This window comes from Apus apus, chromosome 2 (genome assembly GCF_020740795.1).
Source record: "Apus apus isolate bApuApu2 chromosome 2, bApuApu2.pri.cur, whole genome shotgun sequence".
NCBI lineage: Eukaryota > Metazoa > Chordata > Aves > Apodiformes > Apodidae > Apus > Apus apus.
Window position 1 is genome coordinate 10,892,817 of NC_067283.1, and position 21,565 is coordinate 10,914,381.

The 21,565-nt window shown below is 38.9% G+C and overlaps 1 protein-coding gene across 5 annotated transcripts in view; it reads right to left on the minus strand.

The window, feature by feature from the left end:
• DIP2C (disco interacting protein 2 homolog C) overlaps positions 1-21,565 on the minus strand; it is a 321,779-nt gene that overhangs the window by 78,403 nt on the left and 221,811 nt on the right. For all 5 annotated transcript variants that reach the window (XM_051612589.1, XM_051612588.1, XM_051612586.1 and 2 more), the window contains 8 exons: positions 19,307-19,417; positions 8,651-8,774; positions 7,890-7,999; positions 6,430-6,532; positions 6,017-6,081; positions 4,106-4,199; positions 3,899-4,018; positions 2,972-3,086 (listed from right to left, as the gene is read on the minus strand). In XM_051612589.1, coding sequence (XP_051468549.1) covers positions 2,972-3,086; positions 3,899-4,018; positions 4,106-4,199; positions 6,017-6,081; positions 6,430-6,532; positions 7,890-7,999; positions 8,651-8,774; positions 19,307-19,417 — 842 coding nt within the window. The remainder of the gene's footprint in view (positions 1-2,971; positions 3,087-3,898; positions 4,019-4,105; positions 4,200-6,016; positions 6,082-6,429; positions 6,533-7,889; positions 8,000-8,650; positions 8,775-19,306; positions 19,418-21,565) is intronic.

Genomic DNA, 21,565 nt, shown 5'->3' on the forward strand with positions numbered 1-21,565 from the left:
CTCCTTGCTCCCAAAACATACATTTTCCTGCTCACAAGAAGAAAGGTCTCCTGCAGGCACACACAGCTCCTCACAACCTTCTAGGAGTAGAGGCCACGTAGACTTTTATAATGTAATCTCTCACATTACTTAACACATCCAAGGACTGCTAAAAAGAAGAGCGGGCGCAGCTTTGGAACACACTGGCTGTGTCCAGGACAGGGGTGCCAGGAAAGAGAGCTGGAGGCATGAGGCCTGCTAAGATCATGCTGGGGGACTTGTCCATAAAGCTACACTTGCTATGGCCTGGGGTGACACGAAAAGTTTGCTGGGGTTATCAAAAAGCATGTGCGGAAAGAAGGAGTGGGTGCCAAGGACATAGGGTCCACAGGACAGACATTCCAGAGCTGCTATTTCAGTGTACCTCTGGTACCCTGGCTGTCTGAGGTGGATCCTTCAATGAGACACCAGTTCACCATACTCAAGTCTCCTTTTGCTGGCAAGTAACTATCTGACATCAAAAGGGAATACAGTCAGAGGACCAGGACAGAGGAGTGAGGTGGGAAGCTAAGCACCTGACAGCACCTATATATCCTTTTAGAAAGTATCTTTTCAGCAACAGTCTTACTATATATGGTATCTAATTTTGTCCTGTGCATGATATCTACATGGGAACAACCCTAAAATAAGTATCTGCCAAGTAGAAGCAAAGAAATTACTTGGAAAGAAGATGAGAGATAAATAACCCCATTCCAATGCATTTATAATTTATTTTAAAGTTCACATTTTTAATTTTCTTTACACAATCAATACTTCTAATACTGGATTTGGAATTCTGCAAGACTACTTACTAGACAAAGATAAATCTTTTAATTAAGGCAGGATCAACTGAATGAAGGTGTAATTCCACCTCCTACATACACTAAGTAAAATTAGCTTAAACCACCAGACAAATCTACCCCTTTAGTTTCCTTATCCATGAAAGAGGGACAATGTGCATCTACTTCAAAGCTGATTTGTTCATACTGAGTAGAGGATTTTGATGAACAGTTACTAAGATACAATCCTATCACTATTTTTTGCCAATCATTTAAATGGGAAAAAAACTGTTCTTAAACTTTTGCACTCCCTTAAGCAAATGGGTTCAGACTGATAGGCAATAAACCAAAGACGAATATCATTAAAAATTATATGCATGACATATTCCTTTAAATATCAGACTTCATGATTCAGCTCTAAGGCTAAAGCATCTATTAGTCTATTATGGACCGACTTTTTCTAAACTATGAGGTTATTTTAACCAAGAACTGGTTTTGTTACTCTCCCTTGTTGGAAGATCAGTAAAAATACACGACAGATTTTGAAAGAGTTGGAGCATTAACAGGGAGCTCTCTGGATCTGTGCTCTGCAGGGACTCATTTTAATGTATACTTCAGCTGTAACTCTTTGGAACTTGTATGATAATGACTTTACTGCCAGTGGAGATGGCTTGAATAAAATGAAAAATACTAAAGCTCCCAAGTTCAGCTGGTATTATCCTACCATTAAATAGACTTCAAAAGAGGTAGATACATGTTCAGTAACATTCACTCTAGTAAGAACTGCTCTGTAATTACACAGTGAGGCACTGAAGATAAAAATGCTTTTTTTTCCCCTATTATCCACTATTTTATGTGCTAATAATTTTTTTTAATGTAAGCTCTCAAAGCTAGGTCATTTGAAAATTAATCTCTAGTGCTTCAGATGGCTATAAGCATAGAGTTTAAGTCTAGAAAAGGCACACCAGCCTTGGCATGTTGTGATGCATTGAGTTCTCCCAGTTTGTGACTTGTAATCTGGGGCAGATTTTCCAGACTACCAGAGGAAATGAAAACCCTCTCCCATTAATCATTGCTTGTCACAAGCGACGTCTGCTGTCCATCCACCTCCTCTCTGCATTTGCAAGCAAGAGTGAAGGTCTGTACAACCTACAGCAGGGAAACCCACTGCAAAGGAAAAACATCTGTGTATAAAGCTGAGAACAGGCTGGTGGAGCTGAATGAAGGGCTCTCTGAAATCCTGTGGTTCACAGAAAGACAACTAACCTGGACAGGGTATGTCCCTGCTGGATTGCTTTCAGATGTGTTAAGCTAATAACGAGGTGGCTGAAAGTCAACCATGCTCTTGGCCTCACATCTTTCTTCCTGGGATGCTATGTTGGAAAGCTAATTGAAAATCTAGTTACATTTTGCTTTGATGATGTATTTTAAACTTTGTGGCAGGAAATACTTTACTTAATGCTATGAAAGCACTTTACACTTTTGTCCTGCATGTTTTACCATGGGAAACAATTATAAATGGCTACAGGAATATGAACTTAAAAACAAAGTGCTTACTGTTCAAGGAACAACTTTTTGAAAACTCTGCCAAAACCGACAGCAATTACACCATTTACTGTGTGATCCAACACTTGTGACAGGTGACTGCTGCACACTGACATTCATGTACATAAGGCTTCATAGTTTTATTAGAATTTATACATTTTATTTCCAGCCACAAAGCTCCCAGACTCAAAGGACATTTCCAGATGATTACTGAGAGTCTATGAATAGCTAAAAAGCACCATTCAGCCAAAATCAGCCTGCACAATTCTCTTAAAACAGACTACTTTAAACCATGCTGTTCCTCAACAGCAATTCCACTTAAGTTCCCACATTTTAATTAACTTTGTGCTTATGGTATCATTCTTCCACTTCTTTTAACGGAATTACTTTTTGCATTTTAGTCTATTTCATTTAAAATCAGGTAAAATTACAGAAATGGGAGCTATATTATAAAACACTGAAGTTAAATTGTTACTGCTCAAATTCTTTGTGTATGTCTTCTTTGGACATAAAATGAAAACTCAGATTGTCATTTAGAAGGATGTAGATTCATACTTGAATAGATTTTTCATCTCAAATTACTACATATATTCTACAGTGGATCCATTTCCCCTGGTATCACACAGTACCTTCGAATAGCCACAGTGAGAGCTTCTGGTGAACTAGCACAGGGACAAATGACCTCCTGTCTTAGACCTTTACTTTGGAAGACATTGAGAAATGCATCACAGGAAGAAATAGACCCTGTGGTAAAGAAAGAAAAAAAAAAATACAAACAGAGGAGAAAAATAATCTGCTTTCTGAAGTGATGCTATTCAAACTGCAAACTTACTATTGAATATGTAGTCTTTTCAGGAGAAAAAAAAAGCAAACGGACCCATGTCCACGGGGAAAGAAGTCATAGCTGCTACAACCACATGTATGTATTTGCAGTTGTGTATGCATACAGAGAATAAAGACTTAATTTTTGGGCAGTCCTTTCACTAAGCTTACATAGAAAAGCCGTTACTTGCTAGATTCACAGTATGAAATTTATTAGTTGTTTTTTTTAGAGTGAGGCAAGTTGAAGACTTCATTCAGAAATTCAAAGCAGACTACTACAAACAAGAACACTTATACATTGGTATCTTAAATAATATAGAGAAACAGTTTGTGCTATTAATTGTCATGAAGTGTTCCAGATGTAGTTCTCTAGAATAGTGTATTCCCCTAAAATTCTCAGTTATTTCTGCATCTGAGCACCATCATTAAGAAGAAATATTCTGATACTTTCTATATCTTAAGGTTATTTACTTCAGTCTTTATATATGACTGTCATGTTAAACTAAACTGGATTTACTGCAACTCACATTATGTGGAATATCAAGATTGCTTCAGGATTAGCTAAAGATATTTATAAAAATAGAAAATTAATTACTGTTTCCATAAATATATAGCTTGCAGTAGACAAAGCTGACACTTTGCAAAAGTTTTAGCTAAGGTGACTGAAGATTGAAGCTTTAAAGGCAAGATAGAAAACAGTTCCTCCTCTACTGGACCACAGAAGCAGAGCTTACATGGGTTTGCACCATCAGCCACAATCAGCATCCGCAGTGAGGAAAGGTTGATGTCTCTCTGATCTCGATGTGCCACCAATGCCCAGTGCATGTCTCTGGATTTTACACAGGCAACTTTTGCTGCAATAAGAATGGGAGGATTACTAATACAGTTTGTACTTCTGATTTTGACTATCAAGCACACTTCTGTAAATTCTTGTTCCTTACCTTTGTATTGACAAACTTTTTGTATCCATGACAGTGGATTCACTTTCATTAAGGAGTATGGAATACTTATAACATGCATCATGTTCATGACACTCTGAAATAAAATCAAATAAATGGGTTTTATACAACAATCGTGGTAATTATTAATATGGTTTTATGGGCAGAGGCATTTATGAATATCACACTATGCTTGTTTTATTGTCAATGGTGGAATTTATTTTCTCTTATCTAGCTATCTACATTAAGATGAAATGGTCCCCTCCCTTCTAATGCTTTAATTAAGGATTAAGAATTTAGACTAATCAGATCATAACTTTGAAGAGGTACTGAAAAAATGAAACAGATTTTCTTTCTATTTCTGCTCTAAGTTATTCATTTTAAATAGAAAAAAAAAAAAGATTTAACAATGTCTGCATGTTTGCTGTGTAGGTTAATATTAACCCCAAGCCTGTTAAACCTCAGTATGTAGGAAAACTCTTTACTTAAAAGGACAAATAACAGCAATATCGGTGTTAAGACAACTATCTCTGCGAAGACTGAAAAACTACTAGTGGTGATGGGGCACAAGTTATTTAAAAAACATTAGACAGAGAAATTGGAGTCACAGATTAAGCAGAGATCAATGTATTTTAACAGAAAGTAAATTAAACAGGTTTTAGTCCTTCACCAGATGGGCTAATTCCAGTATTTTCAACAAGGTCATGAAAAGTTGCAGGAAGTTTAGAAAAAGCAGCAGAAACCAAGGACAGATTCAAAATTGATCTCTCAGTTTGAGGCAGTCAATTGCTTTAGTGATTTCTCAGCATTACTACTAAACAAAGAGCCTGTAAATGAACTGCTGCTTCACCTCTGTTACCATTTGGAAACATCTTCTGAAGGAAACACATCTCATAGCAGCTCAGGTTAAATACAGTATTTGTTTTGGAAAACTAAGGCTTAAGAAAGGTTAAGAGTCCCAGTGGATTAGTCATCTCAACATATGTAGAACTACAAAAGATAGTTCTTCTTTCAGCCTGGCACAAGTGTAGGTACACAAAAAGCATTTACAGGAAGTCATGAAAAAACAAAGTTTGTACCAAGATTAACAGCAAAGAAAAGCATAGAAAAGCTTTATGAGGTGTTTGCTTTCAACTTCAGTGATGAAGATGGCTTTTTAACAGGACATACTTATGGGCGTTAAGCCTAATGGATGGTTTCTGCTTCTGAAGTTCTATTGCTGCCCTTTGGTATTAGGAACAGTGTAACTGCATGGCAAAAGTGTATCAGATCCCTGGGAATCATAGCACTTAGGGCATGGACATCCTGGGACCCCAAAGAGTGACCCTTCAAAACTTGGTATCCGTTCTTAAAACGATCAGTGAATAGTATGTACTTTGTCATTGACTGCAGCAGCACCTTGAGAAGGAATCCTTTAAAACATGTCAATTGCCTCCCAGGTCAATGGAGGAAGACATTCAAACAGCAATTAGACAATTAATGCAATTTAAAGTATCAGAAATGCTTTAATGTTAGCAAAACCATCAATTGATTAAGAGTTTTGATAGAGAAGCTAGTCAGGGGCAATATAGCTATGCCATCGGATCATATCCTTACAGAGGCAAGTACTAATTTAATTTGTTTCTGCTCTGAAGCCTGATCTCAAAATTACACATCACTAAGATCAGAATAATATGGTAAGAACAGGGCCAGAGTAATTACATGAAAGATAAAAATACATTGGCATTTTTACTGTGCTCATTATGGATAAGTGCACTAGCAAAAGACCACGGATTTAAGTCACATTTTTTTTCTTTCAAAACAGAAAAATCTGTATTAGAAGATACTGTTGGACATCCCAATTTTTGGAAGTAATAAGCATATTAGGTTAGTTTATTTTCAAATACTCCCACAAGAAAAAATAAAAATACTTACTGTAAGAATCCCATGCCACAAACCAACATCCTTCTTGAAATCTAATACATTCACAATTGTTTCAGCTGTCCAACAAAAACAAAACAGTTTATTTTTTAGAACATGGCACTGACCCAAGGCAAACCCACTCAAAGGAAGGAAGCTTCAGTATAACATGACTGATGACCTCAAAGCTTAACTTTCAGAGCAAGTCTCCACTGCAGGATTTGTATTGGCTAAGACATTATTTGTGGCTCTCTCAAGGATATTTTAAATGTGTACATATTTTCTGAAACCAATGAAAAAAAAAATCAGGTTTTTAAATATAGAAACATTTGACACAGAAGTATGTAAAACACAAGAAAGGAGTCTGATGAGAAGCAAATTACAAATCACACTTGTTAAGGATGAAGCAAGGGAAGTGTACTCCATACCTTCTGTGTATCCACATGCCTGGGTCAGAGCTTGGCAGTGCGTCAGCAGTGCAATCCTTGTCACAGTCACCCCAAGAACACTTCCATCTTTACATGTTTTGTACTAAAAATAAATAAGCAGGGAAAGTAAATGTGCAATAGTTGCTCTATTTCCATTATTTAATAGCTATGTTTAAAGTGTTTCCTATGTAGGTGAATGATGGACACATCTAGTGACTCTATTTTAAGAGGGCAGCAGTACTGAGGAGCTTGGGAGGCATTTTTTTGTTAAAAGACACTTTTTCAGATAGGCTTTCTCTTTTTGACTGAAGATTCCCAGGCTTGATATCAGAAATCCATCTCCTGTTTCAATACAGGCATTATGGAAAAATAATTTTAACAATTCCGATCACATTAATGACTAAAGAACTTGCTAGATTTAGCAGAGAATAACCTAGTTCAGTCTGCTGAGTGTTCACATTAGATTTTATAGGTCAACCAACAAGCCTGAGATTCTCCCTTCTGTGTCTTACAAGGCATGGGATAAGAGCTGACTGCAGAATCCTTGCTGAGTGCTGTTACAATAATCTATATGTCTATAATTTGAAAGACACAAGCTCTTTGATTAGGAGAATATGAAAGAGTAATGAGAAAACAGCATAAAAGAAGAGGTGGGAGATCACTGCTGATGATTGCAGTAATTTTTGCAACTTCATGCAAGAGTCTGAAAACTATCAGTGGCAATTAAAGTAGATTAAACATTTATCTTTCTCCATGATGAACATAACCAGCAAGATGGGAAATGGAGGCATAACTGCTTCTGTAGCAGCAGTGCTCTGACAGCATGAAGATAGGAAGTAGCTTTGCTCCATTCACTGGAACTTATTCCCTTTGAATAAACACTTAAATTCAATACTACTATCACTGAATTTAAGGCAGTTGAGTCTATGCAAAAGTGGGAAAAAAAGAATGGGAAAAAAAATATAGAAACTAATTAAACTTATCAGCACTGCTGATTTTCCCTTCCTGATGCTAGTCTTTGGTGTGGGGTGTGACTCACAAAGCAGTGACAGGCAAGCATTTGAACAAGAAATTCCTTCTCTTTCAAAGGGTTTGAAGGTTGTGATATGGGAACTGAAGCTTCACTGTGAAACTTGCTGTCTACCCATCTCAAGGCTAGCAGGCAAACCCACCCTGTGAACAAGACTGAGATTGGTCAAGGCAAGTTTAATATAATATTGTGTCAGCCACACAGATGACATAAAAACATTAAAGTCAGAAACCTCCAAAATGCAATTTAACATTTCATTAACTTTTCTGAAATCAATATCCAGTGTAATTTATTAGAAAATATTACTTATTAACAGGCTAAACCAGGATGTTCCTTGCTTCTATGACTAGTGAATGAATAATGATGTTTACCTAAGTCAGAAGTGCCACAAGCAGTGATTCGAGGAGAAGATGCATCTTCATTGACTCACCTCAATGTAAGCTGTGTCGTTGTTTGCATCCTTGATGTGTGGGAACCAGTCACGAGGTGGCTTGGAGAGGTGTTTAGACTCCGTGACAAACCACAGCAGTTTTGGCCAGCCTGAGGTACAAAGACAAGTCAGCTTTTGTAGAGTTTCTGCTGGATAAGACATGACAAAACTCTTCTCTGACAGAGTTCTGTTTTGTTTTTTTTCCAAAAGTCTGTGTCACCACTGCCTAAACATTGTTTCTTTTAACTCTCAGCATAGCATGAGAAGATTTTGCAGAACTGCTTTCTTAACATGGCTACAGTGGCCTTCTCAGACAATCCCTGAAGAAATACCTGGGCAGTCTAAGCTGTTATTGACCAGATAGTTTACCACCACTCTCCTGTCAGAGGTTCCTGTCCCTACCACTTAGCTATAGGACTGAATCGTAGGAATGCTTCTCATCTACTGCAGTCCACAGTCTGTTGGTTTAATTTTGCTTGTGGCCACAGATCATCTCAAGATTATCTCAGCAGCTCAGCTGAGCCAGCGGTGAACCCAGTCAGGAGCACTCATACTGCTGGGCAACCATGAGGCAGGAGCAGCCATCTCCACCAGCCAGACACCAACACACAGTGAGGGCAACCATGTGCCAGCTGCCACAGCTGCTCCTGTGGTCTGTTTCATCATCATGGCCCTGATCATCACCCACAACTAAACAAGTGCAATGACTGTTATTGCAGTAAATGATAATCCATGATATCCACAAGGGAAGATCAGCTTACCTTTGAACTGTGGTATCTCCCCTGTGGGGCTTTTAGGCAGTCCTTTATGGCATGCATCGCTAGTCAAGGCCACAGTAACTCCACAGCTTCCAAGCAAAAAGCCTATTTGTTGACTTCCTGCATCCTAAGAGATGACAAAATAAAAGCAACACAGAGAACTGATTAGAAGTAATCAAGGACTGAAAACCTTATTGTCCTTTGGCACATTATGTTGAGAGGAAAACAGCCTGTTTCCTTTAAGCAGTGTAGCTGATAAGCAAAACTCATTTGTACATTGACAAAAAATTCCACAACCCAGACATCCTCTTGTCTGTAACATAAATCATAATGAGAAGTGAAGCCATCAGATGGTGTCTGATACCACATCCCTTCAGAAATGATGAGGAAGGGCTGATCTGCCAGAAAGTTGTACTATCTAGAGGGACTGCTGGAGAAATGGGCTGTCAGGAATCTCATTAAGTTCAACAAAAGCACATGCAAAGTCCTGCACCTGGGGAGGAAGAAGCTCTAGTACCAGCAAGGGATGACTGGCTGGAAAGCAGCTTTGTAGCAAAGGATGTGAGGGTCCTGGTGGACACCAAGTTGAATGTGAGCCAGCAATGTGCTCTTGCATGAAGAATGCAAGGGGCATCTCGGGCTGTGTTAGGCAAAGTACTGCCAGCAGGTTGAGGGAGGTGACCCTTCCCCTCTATTCAGCACTAGAGATCTCTTGCATGTGCTGGGTCCAGTTCAGGACTTCCAAGTACAAGACATGGAGCTACTGGTGAGAGTCCAGCAAAGAGTCACTAGTATAATTAAGGGAGGTAATTCCTATGAGGAAAGACTGAGGGAGCTGGGACTGCTTAGCCTCAAGAAGAAAAGTCCTAGGGGGAGATCCCATCACTGTGTACAAATGTCTGAAGTGAGGGTGTAAAGACCAAGCCAAGCTCTTTCCAGTGGTGCCCAATGACAGGACCAGAGGCAATGGGTACAAACTGAAGAGATAAGGTTCCCTCTGAACATCAGGAAACACCTTCTTACTGTGAGGGTGATTGACATAGGTTGCCCAGAGAGGTTGTGGTGTCTCCATCCTTGGAGATGTTCCCAAAACACCTGGACATAGTCTTGGGCAACCTGTTCTGGGTGGCCCTGCTTGAGCATGGAAGCTGGACCAGATGACATTCAGAGGTCTGTGCTAACCTCAAATATTCTGTGATGATTCTAGAAATAATACAGGTTATAGATGCTTCCACTTGGAGAAAGGTTTCAAGCCTTAAGATGGTATGATGGATATACAGTGGTGACAGTATCACTATTTATGCTGATCTAACCTGATTTGTCAATAACCATTTCATTGAGTAGTTGCAGACCCATTTCAGGAGCACTAAAGATAGTCAAGTGCACATTAGAGAAAGCACATTACATTTTACTTTCATCAAGGGGTTACAGGCAATGAGGCTAAAAAGTCATGTAATGATTTTCAAGTCTAGGCCGTAGCTGCTCTTTAAGACATGTTGTGCTTCTACAGCATTATGTCTGCTTTATGTATAGTGTCTTGTCATGATTCTTTCATGAACTTTACATCTATTCACTAGGCTCTTCAACAGATAAAAGCCCTGGATGTAAATGCACACAGAAGCATTAACCCTTTATTCACAGAATGATTGTATGGAAAATAGCCCACAGAGTCTTAAGAGATCAAATTAAAACATCTTTTAAATCAACCATAAGGCAACTTAACCATGGAAGCAACCAGAAATACAGAACAGTTGCCTTAATCTATTGATTTATTCAAAGCAAAAACTGTATGATGGAAAGAAAGAAAGTCCCAAAGCCTATCTGACTAATTTTTAATGCAATTTTTATGTAGCCAAATAAAGCCATCTAAAATGGGGAAACAATGAGACTGGAAAAATAAAAGCTTAATTATTTTTCATACCACCTCAAAATATATATATGGCACCAATTATCAGAACTTTGATAGCTGAGCAAAAAAGGTGGGACAGTAAACTGATCTGACAAGACTACACTATGCAACTCCTTCCATTGAGAATTACTGCATTTGCTTTTGCTTAATATAACCACAAAACTTATAAACCCAGGAAAAATTGACAAGGTTCTTTTTCAGGAAAGCCTTAAAAATAAACCTTATGAGACATCTTTTCCAATAAAAACACAGACAAGGTGAGTACCCTTTGAATAACAGAGAATAATACTGCTGCATCCATGAATAAAATTTGGAGAGCGTGTTGTCGACCCCATCATACCTCCAGCATGGGGGTTTCCAGCACAAAAAAGGCTTTGTCAAGCATTACTGTCTTCACTGACTTGTGTTAGCTGGTGCACATACATGTTGTCAAACCCCTGGGACAAGTGCTTAGCCAGCTCAGATCCTGGTTCCACATTAGGATGAGACCTTGTGTCTCTGCTCTTGGATTCTGCTCAGCATAAGGAAATGTGAGTGCCTGAACAGTGCAGGAGAAATTACTCTCCTTGGAGGTCCCTCAGAAGTAGTGGCAGGAAGATGAGGGCTGGAGTGCTTCATGAAGAACATCACTCCTTGGGCAAGACATAGCCTGTGGGATCCGATACTCTATCATGTATAAAGGGAAGTCACCAGTTTCTTAAAATATCAGATCCAGTCAACCACTGCACAAAATTTCCCATTGAATTAAATCTAATTGTTACCATTGTATGTATATGTATGAACCTCTAGCGACCAATTAAACAAAATTACACATAAATTTCATAACTGAATGCAGCAACTGCATCACTCCCAATCTTAAATTAAAAAAAGCCAACAAGTTGTAATTGTATGTCCTATAAAAGACTGCTAGCAGTGTTTCACTGCTGTACCAAAAAAATGCTGATTCTCAAGCCTTCAGATTCCATTTAATGCAGGACTTTATATAATCAGAAACAAACCTAATAAATTCCATGGAGAAATGTAACATAAGTAAACCAGCAGAGAGTGTGGAACTTAGAGCATCAGCATATCATGGCCCTAGGTGGTGTACCAGTTAAGAAATGATGTGCCAAGCTTGTCATAGCAAAACAACAAGGAAAATGAAACTTGAATTAACAGTTTGAGCTTTTTAGATAACGCAAGAAAGAATTACTAGGGCTCCACTTAGTGCCATATCAACCAGTTTAGAGCATGTCCACATAAATATTAATTCCCTTTGTAGTAGCTCACACAATAGCAGAGAAAATAATGTATAGATGACTTAATACAATCGACTCACGTCTCAGTTTCTAACAGACTGTTTTATATCAGGACAGCCCCATCATGGATAGCATTAAAATCTTTACTCCATTCTTTCCTGTTCAGATAATTATTTCTTTTGATAGGACAGAACAGCTGAACAATTATGTGACACAACTCTACCACAGGAGATCCCTTGCCCCCACGCAGGTCTTCCTGTGATACCTGCTGCCTCACAAAAGCAGTTGTTTCTAACTACTCAAGTAGTGTTGAGCTACTGAACTGACAGCCAGGAGGTGGAAGATCTGAAGCCATCTCAAGTTGAGAGCCTTATACATGCCACAGCAACATCACAACCTTACCTACACTGCCACGCATCTAAACATGGCACTCTTCTGCTCCTCATGTCTCAGCATGAGAGGGCCAGAGCAGTGAGGACTTTGGGTAAAAGTTCTAAGTTTGAAAAATGAGGCTTGAGTTGAAAATGCAGCTATTTGCATGAAGCAGTCAAAAAGCTTCCATGTGGGCCAGGAAAAAGACTACTGACTTTAAAAGGATTGATTATTTCAGATTTCAGAGACAAGCTATTGGCATCCCTTTTGAGTAATGTAAAATGAATGTCTGCAATGCTGAAAACTGCTCTGTAAGCAGAAAAAATTGAAACCAAGTCATCTGCTGCTGAAAAATCATCCTCCTCCCCTACGTGAAATAATTCTACTGCCCTTCAATGGAATAGATTTTCAGGACACACTGTTTTGTCAGCAGTGTTATTTGCTATTTCATTAATTTATGCTAATCTGCTACTTTGCTAACATCCTACTTGCCAGAAACACTTTATTTTGCTGAATTTTGTGAGGATAGAAAAAACCTCAGGGAGCCAGGGGAGACCAGGTGAAACAACTCAACCAACACAGTCCCAACCGCAGATGGGGAGAGACTTGCCAGTGATGCTCATTGTTAAATCCTCCATAATTCACAGTTTGAAATGACACATAATGCAGGTGGAAGGCAAAAGATAGTACTGTAGCAAGAGGTTTGAGACCAATTGCTGACTTTGGAACTATCATTTTACGTTTCTTGAAGGCACAGCACTTGCTGAGGTACAAAAAATCAGGTCTGCATAGCTACACACCTAGAGAGATCAATCTTTCAGATGAAGCGAGCTGGAAATCCTCTCTGCTGTAGGTAGCCATTCAAGGTTCTCTAAAGGCTTTTATTAAAAGTTCCCTAAAGGTTTTCACCAGTACCTGGAGGCAGATTGTCTTCTTCCTGCTGCAGAGAGTGATAATTCATTGTCAAGATAAAAAAAATCCCACGTGTGGTTGCATTTCAGCATGCTGTTAATGTCATTTTTATAAGGCTTTGTGAGAGTATCTGTGTGAAGGAAAACAATTATGATCCTTTGTCTGTGAGTGAGAGCGCATGTCCTTATCTAATAAGGAAGGAAGGAAGAGACAGCCTGTGCAAAGGTTGGCCTGATAAAGGTTAATCCTGTCCACTTGCAAATCCCAGACTGCTTTCAAAATGAGAATTATGTGGCAAAGCATCGCAAGCTGAACTAATCTTGTTTTCTGTTACAATGCTCATTTTGAGCTCCATTTGCCCCAATCCTAACAAAAATTTGCTGGTAAAAAACAAATAGGGCAATCATCAGATGCAAAGGCCAAGCATCAACCATTCTGAACCAAAACTGAAAAGGCATCAAGGAAACCCTCTATTTTTAAAAACACAGATATCAAAGACCATAATAAACATTAAACATAGAGCAGATGCAATCTTCATAACTAGCTTTAAGATGAAGAAATCATCTGTCTCCTCAGACAGAGCTTTGGTATCAGGCTGTAATTTGCATGTGAAATCTGCATCTACGAGGAGTTTTAATGTCTGAAAGCCTTAAATGAAAGCAAGACAACGAAAATGGTTATTTTTGGCAGGGGACACTGCATGGAATGTGATATGCTCTCTAGGAAACTACTATTTCCTAAATTCGAAAACATAACAAGAGAATGTAGACTTTAAAGGATCTGAGATTCACTGTGACCAACTGAGCAAAGACCTCAGTGCCCAGCTGCTGAAGTGTATGAAGAGGGAAGGATGGGCACAGGGTTACAGGGGTCCAGCTGGGTGCATCAGGGGCATGTGAGGGGCTGAGGGCACTTGCATTCTTTGGGGGGACTGGAAGACTATGTCAGTGTAAAGAAAACATATAATATTTTATGTCTATTTTAAATCCAGTGAAGAGATGCATTCTCAAAAGATGTTCAAAAGTATGTAGAGCTCAAGTGTTTCTAGCACACGACAGCCCAAGGATGACTAAAGCTCATAGGAAACAAAGCTAATTTTATCTCAGTCCTTGAAACATGAGGAAAGGTGTCAAAGTGTATTTCCTTTGGAATACAATTCTGCCTTCAAATGGAAGACAAGACCGGCACAATTTATCTGTCTTTAAAGAGATACAGAATCAAACAATCATAGAACCATTCAGGTTGAAAAAGACCCTTGGGATCACTGAGTCCAACCATCATCCCTACTCTACAAAGTTCTCCCCTAAACCATATCCACCAACACCACATCCAAACGACCCTTAAACACATCCAGGGATGGCGACTCCACCACCGCCCTGGGCAGCCTATTCTAGTGACTGACCACTCTTTCTATTCTTTCCTAATATCCATTCTAAATCTACCCTGTTGCAGCTTGAAGCCATTCCCCCTTGTTCTATCACTAACTACCTGTGAGAAGAGACCAGCACCAACCTCTCTACAATGACTTTTCAGGTAGTTGTAGAAGCTGATGGGGTCTCCCCTCAGCCTCCTCTTTCTCAAACTAAACATTCCCATCTCCTTCAAATGTTCTTCATAGGATTTATTCTCTGGGCCCTTCACCAGCTTCGTTGCCCTCCTCTGTATTCAGTCCAGCACCTCGACATCTCTCTTGAATTGAGTGAGGTTCCCAAAACTGGACACAATACTCCAGGTGTGGTCTCACTAGTGCTGAGTACAGGGGGACAATCACCTCTCTACTTCTGCTGGTCACACTATTTCTAACACAAGCCAGGATGCCATTGGCTTTCTTGGCCACCTGGGCACACTGCTGGCTCATGTTCAGCCCCTTGTCAATGAGAACCCCATGGTCCTTCTCTGCTGGGCAGCTCTCCAGCCACACTTCCCCAGGCCTGTATCTCTCTGGCCACTGTTAAAAAAAGTTTTAATAACCTAACTTTTCAGGATTTAACTCCTGAAAACAGTTTTTACCCTGTATGAAACATCCTTTAAAAAAACCTCAGGTGTCCTGGAGAGGGTATCTGCAGATTTCCCATGACAATACACAGGTACATTCTTCCAATCTCACTGTCAGAGCCAGCTTCTGGAAGAGCACAGGAATGCTTGCTGGAAGCACACACAGTGTTACACCTAACAGGCTAGGAAAGTGTTTTGACTGAGAAATACATGATTACATGTTTTCATGTCATACCCTGCTACAAATACTCACCACCCATGAAAAGGAGGCCATAAAGATCTACGTGGGATTGTTTTGTTCGTATGTTCACGGCATGTAATTGAGCACAACTATGAATGTGCTTGGAGGACAAAAATGTTACTTTAAGATTAAAACTGATTAGCTCCCCTGACTGTATCAGAATAATAATAATACTTTTCACGACACTCATCAAAAAAACATTAACCTACAAAATCTAAAGAAAAAGAAATCAAAAGCATATTTTCCAATCTTTTCATAAGGGAAATAATAAATTGCTGTTTGAACTAGAGCCTGACACGTTGAAAATCCCGCATCATCTACTTTGATGGCACCTTCTATATGATACATAGTTTGCAATTCACATCATATCACATATACAATGAAACAATCTGTAATACTACAGCTTCAGACAAGATTAACAAAAGCAGCAGCTGTGAATAAAGATATGTCATATAGAAGACACTATTTGCTAATGTTTGGGAAACACAAAATATTTGGAAAGAGGGACATCATTCTTAAAGAACATAGACCATAATCCAAGGGATGAAGATTAGTTTTAAAAATTTTGGGGAGTGTTCATTATATAGGTATTTCAGTGATATTAATGCAGATAAAAAAGGAAAAATTAAACATGCTGTTTATCCTTCCAGAATAAAGAGTTAGTTTTGATGTACTTAAGAAAAAAACTGGGATTTCTTAGTTTTACTTCTGATTTCCAAAGTCTAAAGAGCTGATGTGAACACCAATTTCCAGGTTTTTGCTGAACGCCAGGAAGTGTTCTAGGACAAAAACCCTAAATGGGAGAATGCTGTGTGGTTGCTGGGTATTCAGTCAGTCCATTCCAGATGCCATGTTAGACAGGTCTCCCCAAGTCCTTAAGTGAAATAAAACTAACTCTAGGTATTCTGTCAACACAAAGGAGCAAGGAGAGATGGACTCTCACGTAAAAATGACCTGGCAAAAAACTGCCAAAATCTTAAAAACATGACAGTTATGCTACAAAGAAAAGTGATGTACCCAAAAACTATGGGCTGGTGAAGCAAAAGCCTTGACTTCCACATGGATATGGATGTCTGCAGAGTAATATGTAAGTCAAAAGTCTATCTGGCTGCAAATATTACTGCTCAATTTTTAACTTGCCAGGCACAAAACATTTGCACAGAGCTGTGAAAAAACTCATCATTCTGAAAATGCAGAAAAGTATTAAAATTGATAATGCAAATTTTTAATGTTAAAAATGTGATCATAATATAACTCCCTGAAATAGCTCATACTGTATCAGCTTGTTATTCTCTAAGTCTGTATTAGCCTGTGATATAATTGTTGGTGTCTCTGTTAGTTCACATCTCTGTCTTCTAAAAAGCAAACCAAAAAATGTCCACTGCCAGAATGTATTGAAGCATGTCAGAAAGAGAGTAAATAATGAGAGAGCATAAAAGAACAGTCTAGGCCATTGTGTAATGACATGAATGACATCTTCCCATGGATGCCAGAAGCAATCCACTGCCATTTGACCAAGCAGAGGTATTCCTCCTGGGACTACTCAGACCATGATTTTAATCTCATTGTTTCCACTCCAGTTCTCATTCCATATAAACAAATGCAAAAATATTTGCAATAGCATATGCTGTGAGATTGCAAAGTTTTATTTATATCCTGTTGTTTTTTTAACTGTACAGCTGACATCTCTGCAATTGTTTTATTAATTTGATTTTTAAACATTATGGAATGATCCTGGCAACAGTTCAACTGTTTAAATCTGCAGATACTCCTCTATATAAATATATACATATGCATGTGTATATGTGTATGTGTATATGTGTATGTGTATATGTGTAAGTGTATATGTATATATCCATACATACACACATAATATTAAAAAAATAAACATCCAAGAGTATTTACTTGGACAGCTGTATTTTATAGTTTACTGGATGGATGTAGCATTAGAAGTTCAAAAATAAATAAAATTTACACCTATTCATGCACTTGAGAATGTCATTAAACCTTGGAAAATAGTAACAGGGAAAGATATTACATTTTTTTATCCCTGAAAGCCATGTTGCTCCTTTCTGTTGTAGAATCAAAGTAGACTTACCCATCTGGGCACCCTGTATGATCTTAAAATGTGTATAATCTGCTCACCTTTTTTGTTGATGCATTTAAAATCTCTTATTTATATTGAAATAATGAACCACATTATGCACCTGCCTCAGACTATCTCAAGGTGCTGTACTCATACGCAAAAGCAAATTCACTGTACTTCTGTTAAAATCATTATCCTCATTCTAGTCATGTCCATATCTCAGTGCTCTCAAATACAACATTTCACAAATAGAATAGCATAACTCTACTCCCCAAGGCAGGTAGACTAGTTGAGGTCCCATTTCTCTCCTTGCATAGCCTTTCTTGCTCACCTGCACCTCCAGTTTTGGCCAGCTAATCTGGGGCACCTCCTGTCTCCACCTTCCCTTGGTTCCCCGCTTCCTTCTGCTCAGCTACCATGGCATGTGCTCAGCTGGATCATGGTCTTTTGCTGTCTGATCCACTCCCTACCCCCCATCTCTGTCTACTTCTTCACCAGTTCAGCAAAGAAACACTTTCTCCAGCTACCACCACTTCTCTACCTGCTAGCTTCTGGTTTCACCACAGCAAGGGCTCACCACAGATATGGCCAGGGCACATGTGAACATCATGGAGAAAGAATGAGATCAAGTCAGCTTCTCAAGAGATGAGGAAGGTTCAAACACGTTCATTTAGGAAGGCATCTTCAGATATTTTTAGATGTTAAATTGCTATGTGAGATGTATAAACCTCAAAGACTTTATGAACGCTCAGAAAATTGTTTTTCATTTTCATTTTTCATTCGAGCTCCTGCCCCAGGGTGCTGTGACACCAGGGCATTCCAAAGAAAAGCCCTTGACAATTGAAAATGAGAACAAGACATTTCCCCAACCCTTTCTTTGGAAACACTCATGGCTCCAGTCAATGTTTTCAATAATAATTTTCTTTTAAAAAGAAAGCTTGTAAGGATTAAAGTACACACCTTGTGTGGACAGTTCCAGGGCAAATAATTAAAGCAAGGAATTATTAATGCTAGTTAATATAGAAGGGATTATATAAGGGGATATCTGGGAGATCCTTATGACTGGCATTTGGCCAGCCAGCCATGGTAAAATTCTGTGATATGGCAAAAGGAATATGCAACCGATAAATAAATTTTGCTGTATTTACAGCCTTCAAGGCATAAATCCTCAGGAAAAAAAATGCAAGTTCAGCACCATCAGTGTAAGCTTCCCAGCTGTGGCTCATCCACATCACTGAACCTTCTCCCTTCATTGCCCTCTGGTTGGAATTGCTCTGTCTACTAACACCACCCTGGGATACATGGCTAAATCTCTGAACCAACACTGGATGTGAAAGGCTTTTAATTAGAAATGGTCAGTTTTTTCTACAAATATATGTTCTGCAGCAACGATTCCTAAACTTAAATTGTTCAAGTGCCACCCTTGGCAGAGACAGCCATGGTGACAGAACCTTCAGAATACATGTCCACATATAGACATGGGAGAAGACATTTCCTAACCGCTTTGAAGTATCATACACAGCACTAGTGGCATTGTAACATAGCTTGGGTTGCAGGGACAGGTGAGTAATCAGCAGTTGTTGCCAATGATACTTTGTCAGTGGCCAACACCAAAATGCTTTGAGAGGCTACAAAGATAACCCATCTAGGATTGGCAGAGCTGTTTTCTTGGAAAATTTTCCTCTCCTTTCCCAGATGGACCTGCATTTGCTGAAATTGCAAGCACATAATCAGATTTTCCATCACAGAAAATAAGGAACTATATATAACTCACCACACGGCACTATCTTTGTATCCTTAGATTCAGAGGTAGCTAACCACAAGAATATACTTGAAAGCTATGTTAAGTCGTGATTTGTTCTGACCGTTTAAAAACGAAGTGTAGAGAAGAAATTCAGCTCCCTACCTTTCTTGTAAGCGGCACTTCAATAGGAACGGGGACAACTTCCGCAAGCAGGCAGCCATAAAATGCTACCATGAAAGCAGCAGGATCGTTGTTAGGAAATACAAGTGTTACCTGAAACAAAGATACATGTGTTAAAATTGGTTTATCCCAGTTCTCAGATAATGGTAATTAGAGTTTCCATGCTTCCTTTTGGAGACAGACAATTACCAAAACATTTCTATGATAACTATTCAAATACCTAAAGACAGATGAATGAGGAATCAGGAGGAGTTTATTCTGTTAGATTATTACTTTTGTGAACATTTTTCCTTATGATGTTGTTAAGTATTTTCATGCTGCATTGTTTCCTACATTGACAATACCTTTCATCTGGTTCTCAATTTACTGATTGCTTTACAGATGTTAAATAACCATGTAAGTGGAATTAATACAATTTTACATACTAATCTAATAATTGGCTTGAAGTTACCAGAAACAAAGTGGATCTGTGACCAATTCAGATTACCCAGACTTACTATGCCATTAGGTCAATCATTAACACATTATGTTTTGTCTCCCTATGTTTTGCCTCATACAACAGCTTCATTTTAGGATCGGACTGTTGTCCAAGTGTAGAAGTTTCTGGGTATTTACTGAACACAAACAGCTGGTATCTAGAGAAGCAGACGACACATCCAGAGCTGGCCATACAGCATGTCAACCTAGGCCTTGATTTGTTAAACTTCACAGCTTTAGGGCTAGGGAACTATTTAGATAAAAGAATGCCAAGAAAAGATAAAAGATCATAGTAAATCATGTGTATGCTCACTGAATGCCCTTCCACCCCAACATGCTGAACTGTGCAGGTAACTTCAGCTGACTTCTGTGAGTATGACAGACAAGGTCTTAGATCCTCACAGAGGCAAAGGGGAAGGAGAGGTGAGTGTGCACAACCTCTGTAAGGATCCAGCAATTTGGAGAATCCATTACTCTCCTTGCAAGGGCAGGGAACACTACTGCTCTCACCTACTGGTGAATTACCTCAGTGGCTAGATCCTGCCTACAGTTTTGTTTGGGTTCGGTCAGATGCACATTCTCAGTTCATGTCTTACACAGCTGTGATGCAGCTGGTAACTATCCAGCACGGTCAGCTGAAGTGGCATGCAAAAGTCATGGAGATTGACTTCAAACCTAATTCCTTTGGGTTTGCACACAGGATCAGGGTGTATTATTACACCACCTTAAAATTTGCTGAAACTATTTAGTAACTCTTGAGTTTTGACTGATTTGACATCCATAGGAGTTCTGTGTTTCAATCTCTTGAAGTAAAATCATGATTTCAAATAAGCTCCAAGATTCAGTTACTGGAAATCAGAAGTGTTTCCAGTTATTTCATATGACTTCAAAGATAGTCACCTCCCATAGATGAACTTGATTTTTTCAAACTATAAAAAATCTAACCAACCTTGCCTGAGTCTAAAATATCTCTGGTTTTAAGCTGAAGCGTGTAACTTCAGAACTGTTTAGAGATACTTCAGAGAAAATACACTGCTACTTTGTCTGTACGTTTGCACGTGCAACAATCCAACTGCTGCAGACGGCTGTGCAGAGCTTACTGTATGTATTCTTCATGCACACCCCATAAATAGCCTCGGGGGAAATGGAAAGGATTTTGCTAGGTGCACTGAGATGGCAGAGTTTGCTGAGCCCAGCAAACATCTGAAAGATGTTGAAAGACCCCAAAAGATGCTTTGAGGATTGTTGGTCTTTGTGTTGGTCTTTGTTTACATACACACAGTGAAGGTTTGGCTGGGAATCTTTGCAAAGGAGCTGACAGAGGTGAAAAAAATCTCACTGAAGTCCAGTGGGAATGAGGCATTAACTTCCCCTCCAAAAACCATTCATCACTAACAGACCTGTACCAAATAAATAAATAATGTGTGTAAAAGCAAAAAGGGATAATGCTGAAGGATAAAAAAATACAGACTTTATATTACCAGATGCGAATCTGGTTATCTAGTAGATCTTTCAGAGGGCATGCTTAATTTCCAGGCAGCTGTCTGGGGTGACTCAAGGTTAAATTTCTGAAGTAACTAGAACAGGCAAATGCAGTTTGTCATTTGCTTCTATAATACCAGAAACAGGGAATCAAATGCAGACACATTCATCTTTTTTTTTTTTTGGCTCAGGCAAAGAACCTAAGGAGCGTTGTAATTGTAGTAATGAAAAATAGAGACTATATAGGTAGAAGATGCTTTTAAAGGGGAAAAGGCCTTTCTG